Source organism: Saccoglossus kowalevskii, chromosome 9 (genome assembly GCF_978046115.1).
Source record: "Saccoglossus kowalevskii chromosome 9, keSacKowa6.1, whole genome shotgun sequence".
NCBI classification, from domain to species: Eukaryota; Metazoa; Hemichordata; class Enteropneusta; family Harrimaniidae; genus Saccoglossus; species Saccoglossus kowalevskii.
In genome coordinates, this window is record NC_140649.1 from 17,294,846 (window position 1) to 17,312,601 (window position 17,756).

At 36.5% G+C, this 17,756-nt stretch overlaps 1 protein-coding gene and 1 long non-coding RNA gene across 2 annotated transcripts in view; both read left to right on the forward strand.

Annotated features, from left to right (window-relative positions):
- Positions 1 to 9,912, forward strand: part of LOC100373637 (uncharacterized) — a 30,653-nt gene extending 20,741 nt beyond the window's left edge. Inside the window, exons 12-19 of the mRNA XM_085503230.1 lie at positions 952 to 1,161; positions 2,451 to 2,600; positions 2,710 to 2,898; positions 3,507 to 3,654; positions 4,749 to 4,868; positions 5,183 to 5,250; positions 6,530 to 7,123; positions 7,263 to 9,912. Of these exons, the coding sequence (XP_085359356.1) occupies positions 952 to 1,161; positions 2,451 to 2,600; positions 2,710 to 2,898; positions 3,507 to 3,654; positions 4,749 to 4,868; positions 5,183 to 5,250; positions 6,530 to 7,123; positions 7,263 to 7,427 (1,644 nt within the window). The 3' untranslated portion in view covers positions 7,428 to 9,912. The remainder of the gene's footprint in view (positions 1 to 951; positions 1,162 to 2,450; positions 2,601 to 2,709; positions 2,899 to 3,506; positions 3,655 to 4,748; positions 4,869 to 5,182; positions 5,251 to 6,529; positions 7,124 to 7,262) is intronic.
- Positions 9,913 to 15,355: 5,443 nt separating this feature from the next.
- Positions 15,356 to 17,399, forward strand: LOC146738920 (uncharacterized). The gene is made up of 3 exons (XR_014930563.1): positions 15,356 to 15,466; positions 16,436 to 16,525; positions 17,165 to 17,399. It is a non-coding gene; the product is annotated as an uncharacterized LOC146738920 (long non-coding RNA).
- The last annotated feature ends 357 nt before the right edge of the window (positions 17,400 to 17,756 follow it).

Sequence of the window (17,756 nt, forward strand, 5' to 3'; positions counted from 1 at the left end):
ACTTTTTTTTATTTTGTAAGTGCAAGTGCTAGTGCTGACACATTTTGCCACAGAAGTCATTTCCTGTTTGGGACTACATGACAGGACTGTGTGGCCATCTTCCTATCAAATTGCAATTTTAATACGCTATCAAGGCGTCGACCAGGCTCGGTCGAACACAAGCACCTGCGGACCTTAACCAAAGTTCCCTCAAAGTTGCATTCGTTAGTGAATGAATCTCGGCCAGTGGAATTGGCCTTCCCATTGAGTCTGTGGCACACTCACCCAGGGTAGGGGTCGACCCTTTCGATGTTCAGCCTAAGGTAAAATTTGAACTTGGGTCTACCGATCATGAGTCTGATACGACAACCACTATGCTACAAGTGACAGGTCATGATTTTGCTTTGTTTTGAATTCCTGTGAAATGTAATCTGAAACAGAATGGGAACAATTCAAAAATGTTGCCAAAGAAATTTGAATTCACAAACAAGTTGGAAGCCAAAACAAGTCGGTAACATTTCGGCATGCAGAATCAAATTTGAATAACATGGAATCTTAACTTTTAAATAAATTTGCCCCACAATTCACTCAAATTCACTTTTTAACCTAATATTCCAAAAGCCGTGATAGAGCTACAGAAATGGTCTTTGAAGTGCCACTTTAAAGTTGCATTCACACTTTGCAAATAAGTGAAACGTCACTCTCAGAACACGCAATATAAAACATGTAAGTCCTAGAGGTTTCTTATCCCATAGAATGACATACATGTACCTACAATGTAACTAACCTCCAAAAACAAAGCCCCTTAACTTAATTTATATTCTGCAGTTTAATTTCACAATTAATCCATCCATATTCTCTACATTTGGTGGTGTATATTTTAGTCAGGAAATGGTACCTCACTATTTTGAAAAGTGAATTCAACTTTTAAGTAATATTAATAAAGAGGGTTTGTCTACTCTCATTATACAGGAATTACTAAGTGAACTTGACAAAGCCAATACACAGTTAAGGCAGCTAGAGTTTCAGAAAACAGAAGCACAAAAGAACCTAGATGAATTGGATGAATCTAAAGCCAAATTGGAAGCCACACTGGCTCAAGTTAGAGACAAGTGTGAAGAAGAGGAACAGAATATTAAAACATTGAGATCACAAATATCTACGCAAGAAAATACAATAAAGGTAATACTGTTGTGTATTCTTCTAATTTAATAGTCTAAGAGTGTTTGCTATTCTGTCTTATTAAGGCATTCCAGTGTTTTGATGTTGTATCCTTGGTGATATCGCCTATTTTTGCTTGTTTATGCCCAAAACCTTGGTGGTTCAACGACTAGTGTGTAGTGATTGTATATGCATATGCATATGTATGCTGAAACACGCAGATAACACACCCAGTAGACAATAAACAAATGTGGAGTGCTTTGATTTAATTTTATTATGCTTTATATTTTACATCACAAACTTAGCAACACCAAAAATGCTGCATGCTTTTGTGTTACCAAAATATAAGGTCAATCATATTCAGGACCGATTTAATTAAGTAATACCAGAGGTACATTACTTGGGGTTTGCAACTCGCATAGTACTGTATGGTGACATCATGTCAAGATCCCATTCAAGTCTCTTCTCGTAGATAGCGAGACTGAGGCTACGACCTTCTGACATGACATATATCAATGTTCAAGGTTTGTAATGAAAAAATAAAACTTTTCTTGCCACTATCGTAGTGAAAAATGTAATACATCGAAAATGTACAGAAAATATAGTTCTCGTAATCCGTCATATCGTGGGCAGCTGTTACCTCGGGCATGCGCATTCGCATTTTTTCTGAGTTGGAACGCTTATGCGAGAGCGAGATTGTGACGGGATCTTGGTATCATGTCACCGTAGTTACAAACCCCAAGTAATGTACCTCTGGTAATACTCATAATAGCCTGACAAGGTCGTGTGAGTTGCGCCCTCTGTGGTGCTCGAAACTTAACACACGCCTGACAGAACAATGTAGCTTTTCACTTCCCCCAACAATTTTTTGTCGGTACCAATCAAATTGCAGGAACGTCAGATAGTGACAGCCATCTAAGAGTAACCATTCACAGCAAGTTTATTTGTTTGTTGACATAATGTGTTATAAGGTGCTGGCAAATTTCCGCCCTATATTTATCATCTTGTTGAAAACAGTCTATGTCTTTTGCCGACAATGCAAACAAGGCTTTGATTGACGGTGTTACCATGACCACCAAAATGAATATTCATTGAAACTCTTTGCAATAAGGCATGAACTTTGCGAATTTGCATTATTGATCTTGCTGACAAGACTATTCTGTCAGATGTTAGTGGGGTCTGATGCCGATCAGCCAGCGAGGGCGCCACTCATGCCTACATGTCATGCTATTGATAAGTCTGGTAATGTACAGCAAAGATGTTCATATGCAACATGCAATTATTAACAGTTGTATTTTATTTAAATTCAGAGCCAGGATGATGAATTAAACAGACTAAGAATAGAGCTGAATAATCTGAGACAAGAAGAGTCTTTGTTAGAACAGAAAGTTGAAGCTGGTAAAGCACAATTAGACGAAGTGATCAAATCGTTAAAAGAGTCACAATCACATGTAAATGAGGTGAGGTCGTCACATTGTACTACGCTTGTCTACAATATACTTATCAGATGGTTTAGGATTGAGACATAATCATTTTTATTTGAGTGATGTCATTTATTTTTCATTACAGGAACAAAGTAAAGTGAACCAATTGAAAGAAACACAGCGTAACTTAACCAACAGTATAGACAGACATAATGATATATTAAATAAAGTATCGACTGGTGCTATTACTAGTATTTATGATATAGACAATGCACTGTTAGATGCTACGACTCCAACACCGTCTGAAATTGATTCATTTAGCGCAAGAGCAACAGTGAGTATTGTTAAGGTCCTTCATTTAATGCCACGTTACTGGGTTGTTGTATACCCACTTGTTTTACAAGTTGAATACACATCTTTGGCTGATGGCTGATGTTACATCTGAAAATATGTGTACTTAGGTCAAAGTACTTTTTCTGCTTTCTTCGTGTGTGTATGTGATTTAAAAAATTTTTTTTTTTTGTATATGAACATTTTGTAAACATTCAAATATAGCCTGTAGTCTACTATACAAAAGTAACATGTTTGGCACAAAACCTAAGTTATATAATAATAAAATATCTGCCTGAACCTGCATATTTCGATTATATTTCGGGCATATTTCAACATTGATCCCATCCCCTTTGCTTACATAGGCATTATAACACATGTACACATGATTGCCAATCCGTCCAAGAACCAAAAACTGGGCTAGTATTTATTATTAAGCTTACCCTTTTTAGCTTCTAGAAATTTTTGTTGTCGCATGATTTTCTCAGATTCAGTTTGATCTTCAGTATACATTACCCAACCATATTACCTACATCTATTTCATGCATCCAATACACGAAGTACATTTCTTTGTAAGCGTTATGTAGACCAATGAGTGTTTATTTTTACCAGGCAGGGAGCAGTCCTGTGAGCAGTCTCAGTGGATTCAGTACTGGTTCGGGGTTTGAGAAAGGTGATAGTGACATAAATGCCGATGCATTTAATGGTAAAGATCCATTTGCAATGACACTGACTGAAACAGTTGATCCATTCAAAGACGGTGAGTATGTACAGTGCATTGTCAAGTTGGAGTATTCACAAATGTCCCTAAATCTGTGAAGTATGAAGAAATATGTGAATTTCGCATTTTGAGTTAAGTTGAGTTGGAGAATTGAAATTCATATTACGTATAGAAGGTCTATACTTTGATATATCAAATGTTGTAAATGCAAAGAGTATAATATATTAGTTGCACAAGTTTTTAAGTGTTTGAATGTTTTGACTTGAATCATGTTCATAAGTTATAGCATATCTAGTTGTGTAGCCCTCTGATTTTATTGCCAATCTTAAATCTTGCTGTTTCCGACTTTTCTTGGAAATTTAAATTCATAAACTGAGACAACTTCCAAGATTCGCATTTCTTTCATTTCTCCCAAAAGCCTGTTCATACATTCCTGTTTCCCGATTAGTACTTTGTGCGATTTTCCTTGGGTTAAATTTCGTCCTCTCCAGTTTCTTGGAAGTGTGAAATTAAACTTTTCAATTGATGCAAAAATTTATTTATAAAGTCACTATTTTCTAGATGGCCAATTAAAGCCTGATATGTCTTCACAGGTAGCAATCTGAGTGAATAAAAAACAAAACAAGTTGAGTGTTGCTTGGTTGTATTTCGAGGGTATTTGTGATGATCAATGTTGGTTATGATCATAAGTCAGATTTATCGCTGTACAGCCATATTGCGTTTAAAGGAACTGCATAGTGCAAGTGATGTACTGTAAAAGGATTAATTATTCACTGGGTTTTAATTTTGCTTATTTCGCTGACTGGAAAATGTGCTAAATTAAAACCCAGTGAATATGTAAAATTTAGCATAGAACACATTATCTAAATGATAAAACTGTGAATTTAAAACCCACTGAATATGCCTGAAATGGTAAATCAGCGAAATTTAAACCCAGTGAAAATTAGTCATTTTACAGTATGTCAACATTAGAATGTTCCAATGAGGCATTCTTTAAATACCTCTTATCGACTCATTAGCATAACAATGGATAACTTCACTTTAAAAATGGGGACACCTGGGATAACAACGTCATCTCATTACATTAAGAACAAATTTCCAAAAAAAAATTCCTATTTATTATTTTTTTTTAGTTGATCCATTCAAGACTGATATTTTTACCAGCGATCCGTTTAAAGATACAGATCCATTTGGTGCTGGCAAAGAAGACACGGTTTCCGATGACCCGTTTAAATCTACAACAGCAGTGGACGGTATGTTTTATTTTACATTTACTTTGCTTGTTTGTGTTTATTTATTAGTAATGCATTAACCCCTTTGACCGAACAACTCAACTTCTATTATCACTTCACTCAAATCAAACATTATTTTCCTACTTCTTTCAAAAGTTTGTTTAATGATTGTAATCAACAAGAAACAATGTCCATTTCACCCAGAATTAATAAGAAAATTACAGAAATACTGTAGTGAAAAATTGTGCAAAATGCTGAACCAAAGTTATGACAGGAAAAATGATGGCTTTTAAAGGGTTAACCAATTGATGCTTCTGAATGTGCTTCATTTGTAGGACAGTCGTATAATGCATTTACTTCCACCGATTTATTTAGTACTGATCCATTTGATAGCAAATGTAAGGTGAGTTGTCTGGTTCCATAACGTCTTTTACCTGCATCGTACAAATGTCTGATTAAACATGTTGCCCACCAATCAGCACCAGCTTCCAATCTGCTGTGACAAATTGTCTATATGTTGTTTTATTAACAGGGACACATAACACCATATAAAAGCCATGAAAACAACTGACATTTTTTCTTTCTTCGGATATGAACGCTGATTCTTGCCCATCGATCGGTCAATGCACATTCACACACAATGTAAACATGTGCAACCTTCTATAAATATAAATTGCTATGTTATTGTATACAATGCTGATATCTTTGATAATACATACAAGTAAGGTATTGATTCCAATTACGATTGTGTCTGAGGAAACTCACGAATGTTCACAGTTTGTAAGTAGGGTAAATTTCACTGATAGTGTTGAATGTTAATTCAGCAAAATAAAAACAGGGCCTGTGTTATTGATAGTGAATTGTTAAAGTGTATGGTCAGCAGACATTATAAACATTGTTTGAATTCCAATATACCAATCCAGCGATGGTGTTGTGATATAATGGCTAGTATAAATGTAAACATTTCATGATAAGGCCAAAAATAAAAAATTGTTTTGTTGCCCTCAGCAACCAACAGAAAAATATGAAAAATGGGGTCGCTTTTTTTCCCCCATATACCTCGGCTATTTACGATACCCTTAGTTGTCACAAGTTTAAAAAAAAAAAAAATCCTGACTGACCGACCCAATTTTCCGACCCAGTTTTTTTTTTTTGGCCTACCGGTAATACAGATTAAAAAACTCTAAGCCGTGCATTAGAAAATGTTGTTACTTTAAATATGGTATTAAATAAGACCACTTCCTTTTATGTAACTTTTATTTCTCCTTCTCACTCCCCATTTGGAAATGATGCTTTAGTAAATTAAGAAAATTTGGATAGTTAGGTTTCTTGTTTCTTTCATTTTGGTATATTTGAATATGTGGGTGATCACAGATACTACGTCATATCTATATTTGATTGAAGACATATATATGCTTGGTGTTGATGTAGAAAATGTTGATTTCACAAGCCAGTTACAATTACACATTTTAATTTGAATGAAAGCTCAGGGTCAGCATTTACAAATATATTAATGTGTTTATGAGCTAAGGTACAGGTTTCTTCTGTGCACTGCAGTTATTGGTTGAGCACTTCATGAATTCTAACTCACTTAGGGGGGAAAATTCAGCTTCAGCTTCTTATGTGGTTTGAAACAACATTTGCATGGTGTGTAACTTGGAATGTTTTGTCTGTTGTTTCAGGCTTCCAGTATTGCCACTGATACATTTGGAGGGGAAACATTTTCTACTAAAGACTCTATGCCAGCACTACCTCCAAAGAAAAGCAAACCAGCTTCCTCCGATAAAGTAGTAGATCCATTTCAATCATCCAACGATGATCCGTTCCAGTTTAGTAATTCTGATAAAGATCCATTTAGTGGATTCTCTGATAAAACTGTTACGCCTGCATCTGATCCATTTAGCAGTGGTTCTCCATCGGTTCAAGGATCTGATCCATTTAGTGGCAGTACAACTTTGGCTCAGACACCTGATCCTTTCAGCAGTGGTGTACCGGGATCTGATCCGTTTAGTGGTGGGACAGCATCAGTTCCGGCATCTGATCCTTTCAGTGGTGGGACAGCGGCAGTTCCATCATCTGATCCATTTAGCGGTGGGACATCATCTGATCCATTTGGTGGTGGGACAGCATCGATTTCATCGTCTGATCCATTTGGTGACGGTGCACCATCAGCTCCAGCATCTGATCCATTTAGTGGAGGTATTGATCCATTTAGCAGCACCACTAGTACACAGTATGAAGGATTTGGAGGATTTGCAGACTTTGGAAAAGCTCAGGTTAGACTGACATTTTTTGATTTTGCTTCTGTAATACAGTAGTATGTGTGCATGACGCATACATACAAGGCGATCACAATGAATCAACAAATACATCTACCAGTAATGTGACCACTGATTTTTTATTCACCTATGACAGATAAAAGAATTCTCCTCAGAAGAGGCACAGCTTGAGTGGGCAACTATGGAAAGTCAAAGGCTTGAAGAAGAGAGGCAAATGAAAATCCAGCGACAAGAACAAGATGATTTAGAGAAAGCGTTAGCATTAAGTAGATCTGAAGCAGGAATCGAGTCAGAAACGTGACATGTTTAAAGTAAACCTTGTATTTAGAGGTTCCAATTATTAACATGACTAAGATATAATTATATCAACTTATTTAATCAGAAGACGTAATGTTTTTGTTTTGTAATTGATGCTTTGTAAAAGGTATTGTTGACATATTTATTAATTGACTGACGTTTTCTGTGCTGCTCTCAGATGAGTCTAATCTAATGTATCTATATTGTATCAAATCATTGTGCCATGTTTAATATAGGATTATAATCATGTTGTATTATCGTATTTGTATTTGCATTATAATTTCTTTATGTCTTCTTACAGAAAGAAAGTCTATTTGTTCATTTTTTGCTTTACCAAAATCAGTGTCCATGGGTGTAACAGTTGCCAGGCAGCCAGGGTGTATATGTTATAAGGAAACGAGGAATATATCATAGGATGTGTGTGGAAAACATGGAAACAAAGTGGCAGGGTATGTGGGAGTAGGACTGTATGGAAACTAAATCGCAAAGTTGGAAACAAAGTTGCAAAGGTGTGGGGAAAATGTGGAAGCAAAGTGACAGAATGTGGGGGAATTGTGGAAACAAAATGACAGGGTGTGGGGAAAATGTGGAAACAAAGTGACAGGGTGTGGGGGAAATGTGGAAACAAAATGACTGGGTGTGGGGAAAATGTGGAAACAAAGTGTCAGGGTGTGGGGGGAAATGTGGAAACAAAGTGACACGGTGTGGGGGGAAATGTGGAAATTCTGTGACCGGGTATGAGGGAAATGTGCAAACAAAGTGACAGGGTGTGGGGGAAATGTGGAAACAAAGTGACACGGTGGGGGGGGGGGATGTGGAAATTCTGTGACCGGGTATGGGGGAAATGTGCAAACAAAGTGACACGGTGTGGGGGAAATGTGGAAACAAAGTGACACGGTGTGGGGGGAAATGTGGAAATTCTGTGACCGGGTATGGGGGAAATGTGCAAACAAAGTGACAGGGTGTGGGGGAAATGTGGAAACAAAGTGACACGGTGTGGGGGGAAATGTGGAAATTCTGTGACCGGGTATGGGGGAAATGTGCAAACAAAGTGACAGGGTGTGGGGGAAATGTGGAAACAAAGTGACATGGTGTGGGGGAAATGTGGAAATTCTGTTACCGGGTATGGGGGAAATGTGGAAACAAAGTGACAGAATGTGGGGGAAATGTGGAAACAAAGTTACATGGTGTGGGGGAAATGTGGAAATTCTGTGACAGGGCGTGGGGGGGAAATGTGGAAACAAAGTCAGAAGGTGTGATAAAAGAATCGTATGGAAACAAAATGGCAGTGTGTGGCTAAAATGAAAAAAGGGACATGGTATGGGGAAAATGTGAAAAGGAATTGAGAAGGTGTGTGAGTGAAGAGATGTATGGGAATTAAGTGGCAGAGTGTGGCTGAAATGAAATAAGGTGACAGGATGTGAGTGAAAAGATGTAAACATAGTAGCTAGGATGGGGGAATATGGTTACAAAGTGGCAGGATCCAGAGGGAAATGTACAAGGTATCTGGCAAATGTGAATGCAAAGTGACTAGATTTATATAATTTAGTTTGCAACATTTCCATCAAATTTTTCGACTTACGAATAATCATGTATGCCACAGTAGCTATAACAAGTTTGCTCTATGTCTCTGTTGCCTATGCTGTGTTCTCTGTATTTTTATCCATAAATTTAGTGCCACCCTTTGAGAAATCAAAGGAATTAATCAGACTAAATAATTTATGCATAAACAGAATTTTCAACAACTTGTGTAACATCATGGCATGGAGGCTAAAATGTCATGGCTGACACTGCATTGTTATTTGAACGGTATGTAGCATATGAACCAATCAAAATCATTGATGTGGACAATCTCTTCAAAACTAACACCAGTGTATGGGTAGAGTACGAGGCAATCACAAAATGATTGACACTAAGACCTAGTCAGTTTGAATGCAGGCCATTCATTTGCATATTTCTTTTACTCGTGCTTTAAAACGATTTCTCATTTGGCAACCTTTAATCAGCGCAAACAAAATTCAAAATTCCCTGTTATATTTTGTTTCTAAGACTTAACAACATTAGTTGTAGTTGTGGAAAGTGACTTCCAAGCTTATCATCAAGAAAACATGTTCAGTTCTGCTGTCACATACTTTAAAAAACAAATAATTGAGACCTGTGCATGATGTACTGTGGAATACTTTATTTTCGCTGGAATTAATTTTCACTGAAAAGGCTTTTTGGGCGTTTTGTATGGAATTTATTTTCACTGATTTCTGATGTGTTTAATGTGAAATATAGGAAAAAAAGTTTATTCGCGGGATTTTATTTTCACGGAATCATCCCTTCAGCGAAAATAACAAAAATAAATTCCAAGCGAAAATAAAGTATTCTACAGTATGTGCTTTTTTGTGGAAATTAAGAGAGCTAAAATTCCGTTTGCTCAAAATTTGAGTTCAATGTTTCTGTGCCATGTTTTTTATAGTTAAATAAACTTTGCTACAACCACACTTCAGGAAATGTGTTTATTTTAATCTAATTATTCCTATACATTGGCATGATTTGGTTCAGGCCAGCAAGGTTTGATTCAATATTTGTGACAAGAATGAGATTATGATTATTTTAAAAATATATGCAAATTTGGTTAGCAACTCACATTTTGTGGTTACATCATTATTTTAAATGACCATTTCTGGTTTAGTGTCCGAACACAATGTTGCCTCAGTTGCCCTATTGCAGTTGGTGGTGAAGTGTTGATGTACTTATGTAACCTGTCGATTGGCTCACATGTACAGCATATTTGCTACATCAGGTTAGCCTATCGCTGCTTCAAAAAATAATCTGCACATTGGGTTGTTCATGTTTTGAATGTCTTGACTGATTTCATCTACGAATAGTGGTAATTTTATCAATGACTTGCATATTTCACTGTACTCCATATATACTCTGTCCATGATAGTTATGCCATAAACCAATCACTTGTATTGATATGCAAAGTGTAAATGGTATCAGTCAAGGTACAATGTCTGGAGTTGATAGAGTTCATTCTCAAATATTGAAAAAGCTGGCCTGGGCTGGGGTTTGATCCCATATCAATCACAGTAATTAGAGCCTCAAACACCCAAGCTATTGTGAATTCTGATGGACATTCTTGGGAAATAGTCACATAAGAATGATCATTTCAGTGTCACATGGTATGCATTAAATTTATTCAGGATTTTGTATTTATGTAAATTAACGCCTGTTGAATGATGTGCATGGGGCAGTGCAACTGCTTGCTGAATCTTTTAATTGTTGAAATTGTCCTTCATAGACAGGTGGTCCTAGATGGAGGTTGATAATTTGTATATAGTTATATATTGTCTAACAACGACAAATATGGGATATAATCACGGCATTATTCTAGCCCTCACTGGAGATTTGTAATGGTACAACCCGGTGGTTGTCATAATGCCAGAAAGTGTTCCCAGTTAACGTCACTTATTTGCTAAGAATCTTCTGTCAAACTTATTGAGCCGCCCCTTTTGTCATCGCGTCATCCTTCATTGAATGTGAATACAGCAGTTGTTAATCAACGTTTGTCAAAACAGTACAAGAACTTGTTAGCTCGATTATCAAAACACTCAACAACAGTTTGCTATAGTTGGATCAACTGTCTTTGAGCCATATATTGAAGTTGTAAATCAAATACTTAAGGATCATATTGCACCATTTATAGAACCAGCTGTTGTGTCAGCACTTCTGTGTGACCTTTCATCATGCGAAGATGCTTTGAGATGATCTTACATACATACATGTCAGTAGAGGAAGCTTTCATTAAATTTCCTTGTCACCTGTTGACCTACAGTATTTCCAATATTTCCAGATGAACAAATGTCTGATGGCTTTGTATCTGAATGATGCATATCTACATATACAGGTACACCTAGATAGCCAACCTGTTTTGAGGTTTGCAGTAAACAAGACGGCATGCCAATTTCAATGCCAGGGTCATTTTCATCTACCCATACATAGATAACTGATTTGTCCATCACAGGAAACCTTGTGAGAACACTATCAGCACAGTCACTTCTGTGGTTATGATGGTTTTTAGTTGAGATTCTGAAATGTCAGGTTCCACGAGGGAACAATCTGGACATCGTGGTGTTGTTCTTGCCAGTTAAGCACAGATAGGCTTTGGTCTGGTAGATCATTGCCATCCTTGCCAACCATGGTTTAACTCTCTCTTTAGATCATTCTGTTAAAGGCACAACATTGGTGCAGAGGACCACTATTGTCTAGCGTTATTGTTGTAGGAGGGGCTTCTGTTTAAAATCAACAAAGATGCTACCATCATTTATTTTAGACATTATAAACAATGACAGTTATGTAAGGAAAACAAGACTGGAATTTGAATAGTTTAGAATGAACAGCAGAGATGACTTTCAGTGTTAGTGTCAAGTGCTACAATAGATTCATTCAGTTTAACAATTGATACATTGTCTATATGTTTATGAATACGACTATGCATAGTTCACCTTGCCAGTAAGTAACAAGACGTTGGGTGTTTTTATAAGAATCATAGACGGAATGATTTAGTGAGGTGAAACAATACCACGCTCATCACCTACCCCAACAAGAAGGAGGAATGAAGTTGCTGTTACTCAGTAGACTTGCAAGAGGGACTTCCTTCTGGTGTGCTCAACTTCAGTGCAGGTAGATCCAGCTGACACACTGCCTTGAACCCATATCAACTTAGGTGAGTCAGAGTGGCAGATTTCATCACCAAAGTGCTCTCGCCAAAAGAATTTGCCACACCACTGAACATCATGCGTTTGTGCACACTCTGTGCCAACTATTATTGACATGTGATGCACACTCTGTGCCAACTATCATTGACATGTGATGCACACTCTGTGCCTACTATCATTGACATGTGATGCACACTCTGTGCCAACTATCATTGACATGTGATGCACACTCTGTGCCAACTATCATTGACATGTGATGCACACTCTGTGCCAACTATCATTGACATGTGATGCACACTCTGTGCCAACTATCATTGACATGTGATGCACACTCTGTGCCAACTATCATTGACATGTGATGCACACTCTGTGCCAACTATCATTGACATGTGATGCACACTCTGTGCCAACTATCATTGACATGTGATGCACACTCTGTGCCAACTATCATTGACATGTGATGCACACTCTGTGCTAACTATCATTGACATGTGATGCACACTCTGTGCCAACTATCATTGACATGTGATGCACACTCTGTGCCAACTATCATTGACATGTGATGCACACTCTGTGCCAACTATCATTGACATGTGATGCACACTCTGTGCCAACTATCATTGACATGTGATGCACACTTTGTGCCAACTATCATTGACATGTGATGCACACTCTGTGCCAACTATCATTGACATGTGATGCACACTCTGTGCCAACTATCATTGACATGTGATGCACACTCTGTGCCAACTATCATTGGCATGCGATGCAATGTCCATCAGTTGGGACAATCTCAATGTATAATGATCACCTCATTTTCTAGTGATACTGTTGACCCTCGGAAAACTGTCCCTGGTGAAAATACATCAATGACACCAGTTGTGCTGTTCTGGTTGACATTGATGCACTTGCTGTGTCCTGTGGTTACTACTTCCTGAGTACCAGAGAAGCTACCCTATGACTTCAAAACGTTTAAATACGAGAATTTCTGCCATTTTCAAACCATTTCTCTCTCGTGCATGGATAGGGGACTTCATAGAACGCTGATGCATGTCATTTTGTTTTACAGATCGGATTCCCAACAGTCATTTTGTTTATAAAAATTCTTTTTCAAAGCCGTATAAATCTTATAGACATACACCAATTCCATTCAAACTCTATATGCTCGCATAATAACATTTCAAGATGGCTGACTGACACAAATCATCATTAATGTCACAATTCTGTCATTATGTAACTTCTATACATGGTATTTTGTTGCATTCTTTCAACATACTTCAGTTACATATTGTTTCGTAGCAATCACAAAATTGTCCATGACACAGAATACATTTCTTAAATATGTTCTCATCCTGTTGATATAGATATGTCCATGAACATTAATAAGTATCACAGATTTTACTACCTTCAGAAGAATGTATGACCTAGAAAAAATACCATATGTGAGTGGCAAGTAGCCAAATGTGCAATATGCACAAGTGGTATAATGTGATAGAGGGACTATGTGCACACCTCACCTTCAATACAACTGTTTAAGAGTTTAAGTCATTCAGAAAAATCATATGAATAACTTTTATTTAAAGCTGGTAATCAGAAGAAAGTATTAATGATAGTCGTTTCTTGGAAATATTTCTAAGCTATCATATGGCAATTGTTGCATTGCTTTTACTTGTTTCCGTTTTACCCCATATCTAAAAATAACTTTTACACATTTAAAATCAAACACTTATGGCTGGTGTGATAGAAGTTAAAGGTTGGCTTCGTTCTACCACGTCTCTTAGTAGGTAACCATTAACATAGCAGCATCAGGAATTGAGTTGAAAAGGACCTCTACAAATAGACGTGGACTAGCTAAAGCAGATTTATTAACCAAAGACAACAAACTTAAATCATCCCAGTAATTAAACATGCAGGAACGGCAACACTGTGGATCGTTATGACAATTATGGTCGAACCAGATAAACATTATTACAATTCATTGCACACCCCAAATTGCAAAACATATACATAAAGACGATCGGTTATTTAGGACAGGTTATGGTCTTCTTAACATACACAATTGCTATACAGTGAGACCTAGGGCGTGAATAATTGACCTCCTTGTCATCCTATATAGCAGAACCCAGGACTGGTATAAATAAGTACATAAATCTACTACAATTAGACTACTAAGCTATACGCATCAAGATGTCACCACTTTTGATTTTAATCTTGCTTCTTGTAATGAACATGACAGTCAACTCACAGAGCACAGTCAGGCAATCAGGTGTTGTGTCATATCAACATTATTGCAGGACAGGCAACAGATGTCAGTACATGCTAACACTACCAGACTGTGGAGATGAGAAATACTGCAACGGCAATGAGGAACAAGAAACACTGACACAACAGCTTATAGATATTGTGATGCAGTTACGTAATAAGATTGATGAACAGAACAACCAGATAACAACCCTGAATGATCACGTGCGGGGCATTATTGAAGACATTAATCTATTAAAGGACAGATGTGGTAAGGGGCAAAAATAGCAGAAGGGCAATCAAGGTCATTCATACCACAGCCACTAGTTTTATTACAATGAATGGTGTCTACAATTTCTATGCTTTCTCCCCTTTGCTCTATGCCACATTTAATCCATTTGTAGCTTACTTAGTGAAATGAAGACTGTGGTAAAAACTTTGCTGTTAGCATTAAAGTAGAGCTTATATGAGGATGACATCTTCATGAAGGATTGTCACGTTATTAGGTGTCATTACAGTCTATTTCCGTTCCTCTTCGACCAATCTTTTAAACGTTGGTAAAAGAGCATAATAGTTTGGTTTCAATGAACTCACATCAGTAATTGACCACCATTGCAATTAAAATAAAGACAAAAACATGGCCGCCACATACCACAATTGTTTATGAAGAAATTTGAACCAATTTCAAATCAAATTTGGTATAACTCCGAATACTCCCAATGAACCTAAATCTATATCTGAATTTAGAATTGTTCATGTTCAGGGTATACGAAAGTGGTACGATCTTATTTTGTTATATAGTGCCAAGACAAATGACGCTAAAATGTAACTTGGTTGACAATTTACACAGTACCAATAAACCTGTCCGTTTTAGATTAGGTACTAGTAATAATGATAATGATTTTGTAGTACTCTTTTATATTGATGTCATGAATCTGGAGAAATAGACTCTTTATTTTTTTTTTTATAGATGTGGCTGCAAATCCATGTAACAATTTCCCATGTCAGAATGGTGGAACATGCTATAACTTAGGATCGGGTTCATACATCTGTCAATGTGCAAGTGGGTGGACTGGTAATCAGTGTCAGACATGTAAATATAAACATCTTTCTGGATTTACAATTTTTTCTCATACACTACCGGTTTTAAAATGGACGGGTACGAAACAGCGTGCGCATGTATTTGTATAATTCCCTTGTTTGATTTCTATTATTATTGCATGATCAGTGTAAACTTGCACAAACTTCCCATGCATATTTGGGTCCTTTTAATTATAAACAAGTTGTCAAGGGTGAACAATGTGTCTATCAAAATGTAATTTCACACTCAAAACAAAAAATAACTGAAGAGAGCATGCAACCAATTATGTCAACTCTTTGTAGCAAATTTTAATATTTTTTTTCAATGCCTGTCAAATGGCACTATACAATTACATATTAAATTTTAAAAAATATGAAAAATGAAACTCTTCCTTGAATTCCATATTCCTTCTACTTGTTAAAGCATAATTTTCAACGGCAATACTATATGTTGGTTCTCTTGAGTAATTTCTAACTTTCCCTTGCTTTTCAAGGACATGACAATTGGCAATTTCGCATCATTGTAAACAACTTACTGTAAAAGGGGGTAATTATTCACTGGGTTTTAATTTAGCTTATTTCGCTGACTGGAAAATGCGCTAAATTAAAACCCAGTGAATATGTAAAATTTAGTATAGAACACATTATCTAAATGACGAAACCGTGAATTTAAAACCCACTGAATATGCCTGAAATGGTAAATCAGTGAAATTTAAACCCAGTGAAAATTAGTCATTTTACAGTATGTACATTCCTGCAAATAAATTGAAGCAATGAACACATACGATCCAGACATTTTAGCATAGGTCTTTCAAATTTGAATGCATTTGTATCCAAAATTTTAAATGTCATGTCTAAGTATTCCTTGACAGCATGGTGTTAAGTTCAACACATATTATAATGTTGCAAGTTATTATATTATATCAGTGTTAATCATGTATTCTATGTGTGATGTTGTGTACCTTTATCTTTTTATTGAAAGTTAATGGTGATGCATGTAGCAGTGACCCATGTCCACCAAGTCAAATTTGTTATGTGAGTTCTGATGGACAGCAATACATTTGTGCTTGAAGTAAGTTAAATTACGAATGCTAATGTTATCTATAATTATTATATAATTCATGAGCTTGTACTTGTGAACCCTATCCTTATCTAAGGATCGTGCAGACAATGTGTGTTTGGAAGCTATCATGTACCAAGAAAAATGCATTGTGTTTGCCTTCTTGGTACTGGGACATTTGAAATATATTTTAGAATATGTATAATAAACTTCAGTCAAATGTTGTGTTTTACCTCACAACCAGAATGTTACATCACTTCCTCCGTAACATAATTGGGCTACTTTGGGTTGATATGTCTGCTTTAGGTGGTTTATGGTACCTAGCCTTTTTAACGAACAATAACTGCAAAACTCCCCAATGCCCAGATACGAAACAAACTGCATTTTGCTTGGTACATAATAGGCCTACAAAAAACAATGCTCTGCATAATTCCCTGGAAAAGTTAGGGTTCACATATAGCATCTTATAGTCACTATATACATACATATTATGGATGCACACAGGGGTGCACGTTTCTTACAGGTTATCATGTTTGCAACCCTGGAACTTTGAATATAGATGTAGCAATAAAGATATGAATACCATTACATGGAATTGGTGTTGTTATTTGTAATAGACTACTAACTATGACAATTATACTCTCATCACAGATTCCAAACTATCCGGATACGGTACTTGGTGGAGTGAAAACTGGTGGCAGCTAATTGGCTTGACTTAGTATTGACCAATCTTGCTTTCATGCATCAAGTTGGTTTATGGTTGCAAAATGGTTTATGGTTTTAATTCACTAATATACAGTGTTCAAGTAGTATCATTAGTTAGAAGTTTAATAACGAATAGGAAACCACTGCTGTCGATTTACAGTTATTTTTTTTACATTTTACATACGGTAAATTTAAAGATGCAAATGGATCAGAGTAGTCCCCGTTCAGATGCAGTCTGAAAATAATATGTAAATTATTTAGTCTTCGTATGTTTATCCTGTTTTTCATTTTCGTTCATATTGCCTTTTTATATACTGGTAGATGTTTGAGAACAGGGTGTTCGTGCTGTGATAGTGTATGCATTGTTTTATAGGCTAAATTTACTTACCCAAGAGTTGGATAAAGAACTAATGTCATCCCTGATAAAAACTTAACAATTATAAATAACAAGTGAAGTCCGATTTGGAATCAAGAATTCAACGCATCGATACAGTTAGAGAGCAATTCCCTTCACATGTTGGGTAAAAATAGTATAACA